General features: G+C 42.9%; 1 protein-coding gene across 1 annotated transcript; it reads right to left on the bottom strand.

The window, feature by feature from the left end:
- Positions 1–219: 219 nt before the first annotated feature.
- On the bottom strand, positions 220–9,378 carry LOC149865826 (lysozyme C-like). The gene is made up of 4 exons (XM_090041009.1): positions 5,944–9,378; positions 4,237–4,398; positions 1,793–1,871; positions 220–685 (listed from the first exon to the last, which is right to left on the bottom strand). Exons 1-4 carry the CDS (start codon positions 6,281–6,283, stop codon positions 619–621), a joined length of 648 nt encoding a protein of 215 aa, XP_089897135.1. The 5' UTR covers positions 6,284–9,378; the 3' UTR covers positions 220–618.
- Between the last annotated feature and the right edge of the window lie 732 nt (positions 9,379–10,110).

Raw genomic sequence — 10,110 nt, 5'->3', positions numbered from 1 at the left:
TACTTCACAGTCATAACTTGTAACTTCCCTCAAATTGTGTTTTTCTGATATTTCTGAGTGTACAACTATCTACCAAAGTTAGATAAAACTGCCAGATGCTCCAGAAAGATGGCATCTAAGACTAATGAAGTGCCGTTCTTGAGCTCATTATATTGTGCTCTCTCAGAATCTCTTCAATCTCTTGTGCATATTTACCAATGTCACAAAGCCATATGCAAATTTATTGATTAATGAATTTATTGATTTATGAATTTAAGCTATTAAACCAGATAACGTATCATACTGGTAGTGATTAGCAAAACAGAACTGCAGCAGAACTCCAGTGAAAAAATGATGCATGCAGATGACAGAGGAAATCAGTGTTCAAAGGGGGTTGAACACAAAATAGGTCTGTTCAGCCGGTCACGTGGAAATATCCAGTCTTACCAGCAGAGAGTAAAGTACTTGCATTCTGCCAATTAATCCATAAGCCTTTCTTATGAGTTTGTTTTTGGTTTGCTTATTTATTTTATTATTTTGTTATAGAAAGGGAAGCAAGTGAGAGGGAGCATTTTGCTTTATGGGAAAAACTGCTTTTTGAAAAGGAGCTGAGCTCAGTTATGCCCCCCCAACTCTTTTTTACAGTTTGCAGCCCTTGATCCACTGGGAGACATCTTTTCCTTTGCAGTATTTCTTCCAGGCCACCCTGTGGAAGGGAAAATTATGCTAAATGATAATGGCAAACCCAGCACTTAGTTAAAAGACCCAATAACCTTAATTTATGCAGGTGCTTTTCTGCAAAGGGCTAAACATATAGAACAAGTCATTTGCTACCACTCAATTCCTGGCTTTTTAGGTCTCTATGGCACACAGCCTGCTTAAATCACCACAAGCCAGCTGGACTCTATAGCTGTGCATGCCAAATACAGGTTGAGATTATCAACACCTCCAAAAAGGCTGCCACACAGTTCCAAGGTTGCCTTGCTCATTGACCAGCAGCTGTTCCTAGCAAAGACGTTTGGATTCTTCACCTGATGTTTAAAGCAGGTGGTAAAAACTCATCACGGTATTACAACCCTAACTGCAACAGAATTAAAATTGGACTGCATATAAAAATGTGCCCGAGGCTGTATGCTGCTACGGCACATTTAAACATGCTCTGCGGGGTGGGGGAGGCGGCGCTTGAACTACAATGCCTCTGAGAGCCACTCTAATTAAGGTCCTGCAGTGTCTTGTGTATCAGCATCCTCACACTTCAAAATGGCGGCGGGGGAGCCTGAACTAAAGCTTGTTCAGTAAAGCATGCCTGCTGCCATTTTTAAATGCAGGGATGCCGATACATAAGACCCAGAACGCTGCTGGAGAGCAGTAATTACCATGCTCCAGTAGACTTGATTAACTGAGTCTGCTCCAATGCACTGTAATTACAACATGTCAGAGCAGGCTCTGCACTTGCGTACAGGTACCCTTAGTGACAAATAGAGATTTTTCTTCAGTGCAAGAGTTAGGGATTTTTGAAGCAGAAAATTAGTTTTTCTCTATCCTGCTAAAGTTTCAAATGGTCTTGATGTATTTTATAGTTACAACTGTGACTGCTTACACATTCATTAATTTATAGATATATTGACTCATAGTAGCTAAGGATTTAAGTTCTGAATTCAAATGTTAACACATAAGCACTGAGATCTTTAAAATCTGCACGTTGCTTCTCTACCAACCCTAACCAGTTCTTATTCTTTCCTTTAATTAGCATCCCCCTGCATTGTACAAAGACTGTAAGCAACTGTTGTTCTTGCAACAATTGAAACCATACCATGCGTTCATGCCCTGTGGATCTTTGACAATCCTCTTCGCACAGTTAACAGATGCCTTAATGTCTGGTTTCAGTAACTCTAAAATAATGAATAAATAAGAAGAGTGGTAGGAAGAAAAAAAATCAACATTTTCCCCTTTGTTTTTGATTCAGTAATCTTAAAACTGATCCTCAAATTAGCTAAGATTGATTAATTATGTTTGTTATAGTAGGGAGTGGGGACAAACTGAACATTGAGCCCTGTTATGCCTTAGAGTGTACAGTGATGAGCAGACAGTTTCTGCCCTGAAGCTTGTAATTTAAACAGACCAGATAAACACTGAGTCGAGGATATGGTATAACACACATTGGGTGTGTCTACATGTTCATTAATGTGCTATAGTTACTGCACATTTAGTTTACTACTTGCTTAATGAACTACTAACTAAACGCGCAGTAACTAGAGTTACTACACAGTAGCACCTGCACATGGTTATTTTGTGACGTTTACTTCACAATAGCGTAATAACACTAGATAGTAGGTGCTGCAGAGCACTAAGGTGTCCTGCTCCTTTAAGGGCTGAAACTGCTAGGAAGAGAGCCCTAGCAGTCAGTTGGGAGCCCCAGCTGCTGGTTACCAGGGCAGCCAGAATGAAATGATTGGCCCACACCTGCCAGCAGTCCGCCGACCAGAAGGGGCAGGGCTTGACACATGTATAAACCCCAGGGCTGGGGCTAGCAAGGCAGTTTTCTGCTAGTGGTCAAGGGGGAAGGAGCTGTCCTAGAGCAAGCAAAGGGGAAAAGGCCTGACTGTAAGTTCTGCTCCTGGTACTGTTAAGGGACAGAGCACACTCTGTGTGGCTTGAGTTATGGTGTAGCCTAGGGACTTGCTGAGGCTACTGGGGAAGAAGGCGGCCTCATTGGGGGCCCACTACAGCATAGGGACTCCAGAGAGGGTGCGGTGCTTGGGGGGGGTGAACAGGCCCCAGCACCAGAGAGGGTGCAGTGTTGGTGGGGGTGAACAGGCCCTGGTGCCAGACCAGCACCAGCGTGGGCACAGAGAGGTAGGGCTGTGGCGAGCCCTGTGATGATCCGAGGGCTGAGTGAAACCAAGGCCTCGGGGGGACACTGTGTCAATACCATCTGTGAGGCTTGGGGCATGGTAAAGGGGCGGTTTGGAGCCATGCATCTAGCCCATAAAGCCGGGGATGTCCCAAGACATCCATTTTGACACAGGGACCCACAAGGGGTCTGGGAACCCATGGGTTCAGTGGGGTCTGTTGGGACTGTTTCCAACTAGACTTGAAGGTAGCCTCCCTATTTTATTATAAATACACCAAGACATGGCAGGAGAGAAAAGAGGGTGCCCATCAGGCCAAATTGGCATGGTGGAGGGGCCCTAGGGTATCACTACCATCCTTGGGGACCCCATCCTGTGACAGTAGGCTTTTAGCACGGTTTTTGACTGCCATGCTACTGCACAGTGTTATTAGGCTAACGTGCAGTAAGCATCTAATGTAGATGTGCCCACAGAGAATAAATAATGGCAGATGTCATCTTTGTTGCACAATCTAGTCTTAATTCCAAAATCCTCTTCAGTTCATGGGTCAATTATTCCATAACTGACACCTTCAATTTTTTTTTACTTATGCCTTTGAAACATGTGGTGTCAGACACCACTTTCTGGTAGAAGGATATTGGATTAGAAGGATGAACAGATTGATCTAGTGCAATCATTTTGAAGTTCCTTCCTTTCTAGCTTCTGAGATAAAATACAAATCTAGCATAGGAAAACCTGCTCTTACTGTCATTTTAAAAATGTGTTTGTTGATTGCTAGACAGTTATTATAAAGCAGTTGTTATCCAGTATTATAAAAGAATGGCATGCCATTAAGTAAACTGACATGCTTGTCTGACACTTGTAGTGCTAGTTGGCAGAACATTTAGTACTTCTATAAACACACAAGTACTAACTGACCTCACTGTAACGACGTAGCCAGTATCTCCCTAAAGCAGAAACATTATTTATTTGTAAAATCTCACAAGATTGGGTCAGAAACTGCCATCTGGATTGTTCTTATGCCCAGGGGTGAATTTCACCCTCCTGAGAGCAGTTAACTCTTGCTCAAGTCTGGGCTACCTGGTAAGTAAAACCCTACTTCTCTGGAAGAGGGGCAAAAGTGTTTTTTTACTAAAGAAACCTAAAAAAAAAAATAATGAACACAAATCCGTGTGTTCTTTAGGAGAAAATAATAGAAAATATCCTTTAGGAGTGTTTCCATTTATGTCACAGGGCATGGCCATAAGTTGCTATCCCTCCTTTTTTGAATGGAGAATAAGGGTTTTAGTTTTGTCTTTGAAGTAGGGCTGTGAGATCCCCAACTCTCTGGACCTCAGTTATATATTTGCAACCCTGGGAGCCCACCCCAGTATAGAAGAGAGGAATATACCCATCATAGCATTACCTCTGCACTGGACTTTGCATGCATTCTTGGTTCCTGGAGTCTTGCCATCATTGCACCACCAGCGGCTGTTGATTTGCAAAATCCCATAATCCGTGCTTCCGTCAGAGTTGCGGTGTATTGCACTCGTGTTAAAGTTGCTCTCATATTTTGCTGTGCACACCCCTGGCAAGGTTCCATTTGAAAGAAAAATGAGTACAGAGGCTGCCACATTTACCTGATTATAGCTCCTGCCACTCTAAAGGCTGACTATTGGATAAAAATATGCATCTCGCCTTTCTATATTTATGCAAATAATTGATACAGAATACATACATGTCTTGTTTGTTCTCTACTCTGATCAAATGTATAATCGTATTAAATAGGAATGCAAGAAAACAATTCCAACATATAAAATATTTGGATGCCATATGAGGAGTGTGGGCCCTACATGTCTAAAACTACATTTGGGACCTATATTTTTGTCTTAATGGGCACAAGTCATAATAGTCAGATGGAGCATTCCCCCCTGTCTTCACCAGATGGGGTCAATTCCAATTTTAAACACCAATATTCAGCTTTGCTTCCAGTGATGGATATGCAATTATAGGAAACTGCTAAATACTCCCATGTCAACAAAGCCAAAGAGACCTCCTCTTACTAGTGCACCATGACGGTGACTGTTTCACATACCTGTCTCTTGAATCATAAAATATAGCTTGTGTAGTTTAGAGAGTACAATTGGGGAAAGTGGGTTGGACAAGAAGGCTCACTGGAGACACTCAGGTGGTAGAGAGCAAGGAGTGAAGAAGATTTGGAGTAAGAAAGCAAAAAGGACCAAAGTATGCTTGTACTTCATTGATTAAAATATTTGGTAAGAAACCTTTATGTGGAGCTTAGCTCTTACTTATTTATGCTTAACTTTCCTATTCCTTCTCCATGTAACATAAATATATCTAAATCTCTTTGGTTAGAGGAAGGGATTTCTGGTTTGAGATGTACAGAGCTGCATGGACAACAAGTAGGTTAAACTACTTGAATTCTGTATTGGAACACATGTCCATCACCCTTAAAATTGGTTTATTAATGGTTTCCTTGTTACTACCGATAATCAGTGAAGAAAGGCCTCTTTCTTTTATGGAGTCCAAACTCATTAGAAATGCCCTTGATTTGTTCTCCTCCCCTTCCAACCTCTCACCACACTCCCAGTTCTTTCGTCTTTTTTGCTTGCTTTCTTCAAATCTTTTCCACCTGTTGTTCTCTGCACTCTAGTGTCTCTTTCCACCCCACATTCTCTAATGATACTCTCTAAACTGCACGCAACCTAAATGAGGGTTTTAAGCCACTACTGGTTGTACTTCTACTGTTAACAGGGCTCCCACCATGGCCTCATGCCGCACTCTGCACTCTCTGTCCTGTTTACTCCTATGGAACCATCTTTCAGTCCTGCTACAGTAAGGCTCACAAAGCAGAAAGCAAGAAGGGTGCAGACATCAGACATAGAAAGAAATAACTGAGGGTTGAACAGAGCATTGGAGTGTGAACAGTAGGGTAGAATTGGGAGAACTAGTAACTTAGACTGGTACAAGGAAAAGCTTCCAGACTGAGTTAGGCCTGTTAAGTGCAAAAGGAAGAGGGACAGACTAGATAACCTTACCTGGGATTTATGAAGAGGGAACAATGTCCTCCCACCCCATAAACCATGTTAAAATCAAAGGGCAGCAGACTTACAATCTCCCAAAGTGTATCCTGGAATGTTAGCCAGCCCAAGCTTTTTCATCACTGCAGCCAGCTTGCACCTTTTATAGATGATCTCATCAGCAGCCAGAGGCAGGATGAAAAGCCCCAGAAAAATCAGAGCTTTCATTTTAGCAGTGTCACACACCCAAGCTCCAAAAGCTGAGATTGTCAGCTCACCAGCATCTGTCTCTCCTTTTAATGTCCTCTGACCTCCCCCATCCTGAAGTTTTATATAGACACCGACAACACAAACATCCTGGGTATTTCCCAATACAAATGGGGTCAATGCCAAAATGATTTTGCTATGGAAGGAATTCGCTGGTTCAGCCATATGACAACTGGATATAACATTTTATTCCCGGATCCTTTGAATCTGATTCAGACCTTATAGCCCAGAAATCATGACTATCTCAGGGCTTTGACTGTGTTCATATCTGCAAAAACCCCACCACAAACAGTAGTCTAGTTCCTTTGCATCCCCAATGCAAGACGTGCATCTTGTTTTTGGAAGGCAGAAAAGTAGGGGAAAAAAATGGTTTTCAGAGTCATGGCTGATTATGTGACATGGCAGTGCCCAGGAAGTGTGGCATCTCAAGAGACAAGTTGTGTGAAGCAGCAGGAACTTCCAGGGGTGGCAAGACAGCAACAAGGCTAGGCCCCATATTTTTGCAAGGACAGTAGCAAGATTGTTGCTTCTTTACTATAAATAGTTCATATAAGTTCCTGTGAATAATAAATTATTGTTTCCATACTACAAGCTTCATCACAATACTCCAGGCTGCATGCAGCAGCTCACTTGCCCTGTGCCAGCTCATCTGGTGCTTCAGGCACAAACTAGTGTTCAGTCAAAGGCTACAGCATATTCTTTAATGCTGGACCTCACCTCTGCTGCTTGCTGAGCCCAAAAGGAGTGGCAGCCATTCGGTGGCTAGGGCACAGCATCTCCCTGCTCCTAATCCAGCAAAGAAAAATCAGTTTCCGCACTGCTCTAATTTTGGAGGCTTGATTCTTGGTGGAAAGGTATATTTGGTTTTTAAGAAAATACAGTACCCTGTACAAAATAAAAAAAAATCCTCACTGACCTCCTACCTCAGTGCCCCTACCACTTCTAATATAGAGGAAAAGGTAGGAGTTGTGATTCTAGCGATCTTTCCTCTAAGATCTTTTCAGAGCTCTTTCTCCCCTTACTGAACCAAAGGTCTTAGACCAAGGTGGAGCCGTAGCCAGCCAGGGCTGTTATTTAGAATGATGTTCCTGTTGTTTTGTTCTGCATACAATTTCAGTGCCCCACAAATTTTGGTGCCCTAGGCAACTGCCTAGTTTACCTAATGGTTGGCCTGGCCCTGATTACAAAATGCGATGCAGTTCACCCAATGCATCAAATGCCATCATGGAAGCTATGCGGGTCAAATTAAACAGCACCACACTCCAGAATGAACTCTCAGGCCATGTGTAGACTAAACGAGGGGCGTGCGTGCACAACACTTTAAAGCAGGCTAAATGTTTTTGCACCGCTTTAATGGTGTCAGTGTTTGCATGTGTCGGTGGCGTATTGTGCATTAATTACAGCCACTGTAGCAAATTCGGTGGCATAATGTGCCTTACGTGACTAGGGTCACAGCAAACTAAAACTCTTTGGAGGAGTTTAAGTTTGCTGCCCTTACAGCTGCGGAGTGACGCACCGGGCTCCATGCAGCTCGGACTCTGCAGGAAGCCCATGCAGGCAGCCTGGCAGCAGCTCAGGAAAGCAGGTTCCACCCAAGAAAAGTGGCAAGTCTAATCTTTTTTTTCCCCTAGGTGTTCTCTTGGGAGTAAAGGGAGACTAAACAGTTCTATTGTGTGTGTGAGAAGGGCCATGTTCATGTTCCTCCCAAAGGCTCAAGGCGGTTTCATCTCTATTAGGTATAAGCAGGCATGTGTCTTGAAGGAAAAGATTGAAAAGTTGGGAAGAGGAGGTGTCCACGATGCATACTACCAAGAAAAATAAAGACTTCTTGGATAGAAGTTGTGAGACGTTACTGTTGGAAGAGCCACACTGCAGGACTCTGCATTTATCTTACATTCATTCTGTTTAATTTTGGACCATTTCCCCGCTTTATCAAGGTCAATCTGAATTCAATACCTATACTCCAGAGCATCTGCAATGCCACCCAGCTTCATGTTACCTAAAAATTTGCCAAGCATGATGAAATTCTGACTCTTTACCACACCTAATTCATTGCTAACAACATACAGTTGCGTAAAAAACAAAAAACAAAAAACACCTTTGGAAAAGGAAGTGTCATGTATGAATAAGGAACCTATTTCAGCCTCATGCAAAGTGCCAACCATTAGGTGCCTCCCTCTCATCTGTTGTGCCTGGCTTGTTTTGCTCAGACCTGATGAAGAAATGTCTTGCATTCAAAAGCTTGTCTACCACTATCCAACTATATTCAACTAGTCCAATAAAAAACATCATCCTAAGAAATCCCTGCTTCACTCTCTTATCTAGCATTTTTCCAAAGGACACAGAATAAATGCACATCCTGTACGCTGAATATGAACAGAAAAGACTGCAAGCAGGGAAGGGACAACTGCACTTCTAGTTAAACAGCTGGCTGAGGAGTGAGGTCAACTATTGCTATGGTCAGCCTGCAGGATATTTTCTATTAGATTTGTAGGGATGAATGGAGAGTGTGGCGTTTAAGGCAGGGTTGCCAACTGTCCCTAAATTTATGGGCAGTCCATAAATAAGAAGCCTAAAAATGGCTGTCCATAAAGTCTGTTAAAAATTGGAGCCATCTGGAAAAACAGAAAGCAATGCTGCTTGATGGTCTGTGAACCAGGCTTGATGTTGAATAAGCCAACTGGTGTTCAAACAAGTACAGCACCCTATATGGAGATGTTTCAGGGCTCTTGCCCATGAGTTTCCACAGTCATCTCTTCCTCCAAACCACACGCGTCTGCTTTAACATCCATTCTCCTGGCCGCAACATCACTGGGTTGTAGCTGCAGGTGTGCAGGCCAGGGCTGAATGGAAAGCAAGTGGTGCGGCTGGGACAGAGCTGTAGGCTGGTGGGTGGGTATCTGTGCCGGGGAGGAAGAGCAGGGCTAGCAGAGGAAGGCCAGGGGTGGGGGTGAGGGGGCAGGCTAGGGGAGCAGCATGGTGCAGTGCAGTTGGGGATATCAGGGTGTGAGTGAGTGGGTGACCCCTGTGGTGGGAGCAACAGGGTGTCAAACTTGCATTCTGCAGACTTCTTACTGCGTGATAACCAATTTGTTTCTTTACACTATGGTTGGTATTGAATCCCTAAATTGGAAACCAGCCCATCTCGAGGTCCTGCCAGAAGGGTTCCAATTTATCTTAGACAAAACACATCCTAATAAAAAAGCTTGCACGCTATCAATAAAAAGGAAAAAATTGTGAGTTTGGCAACTCTGTTCAGGGTCTGGATATGCTCTCCACCTCTCACTACCCCCATCTGGAAGATGCTATTGAAATGCAATGAAACCTGACTAGATACACGACAGCCCATAACTCGGCGAGAGGAAAAGTTTAGCATCTTCACTAGGACTAAAGGAAAATGTGTCGATGTGCATGTTTGTGTATGCAGGGGAAGTGGGAACAAAGGAACAGATACTAAAAAATGAAGATAGTTGTTTGCATGATCGGAAAAGGTCATAAAAAGCAAACATATAAAGTTAAAGGTATAAAGTGAGCTGAAGGGAGTATTAGCTCCCTAACTAAAAAAAAAAAAAAAAAAAAGGGAAAGCAGGTCTCCATCTGAAATAGCTGAGAGTGATACCAGCTGTGCTCTAAATGAAGAAGTGAGCATGATCGGAAAAGGTCATAAAAAGCAAACATATAAAGTTAAAGGTATAAAGTGAGCTGAAGGGAGTATTAGCTCCCTAACTAAAAAAAAAAAAAAAAAGGGGAAAGCAGGTCTCCATCTGAAATAGCTGAGAGTGATACCAGCTGTGCTCTAAATGAAGAAGTGAAACCTACTATCATCACTGCATGATCTGAAATGTTGATATTATACCTGAAAAAGTAGGAATCAAACATACCACCTAAACCAAATATGAAATATGTATCATGTACTGTCTGCCTGGAACGTGTATTCAGAATGGTACAGAAAGACTGCCAGAACTCATCCATCCCTTTGACCACTACCCCTT

This window comes from Crocodylus siamensis, chromosome 4 (assembly GCF_052110815.1).
Source record: "Crocodylus siamensis isolate JL-2025a chromosome 4, ASM5211081v1, whole genome shotgun sequence".
Classification (NCBI taxonomy): domain Eukaryota; kingdom Metazoa; phylum Chordata; order Crocodylia; family Crocodylidae; genus Crocodylus; species Crocodylus siamensis.
This window is presented reverse-complemented; position numbering and strand designations above follow the sequence as displayed.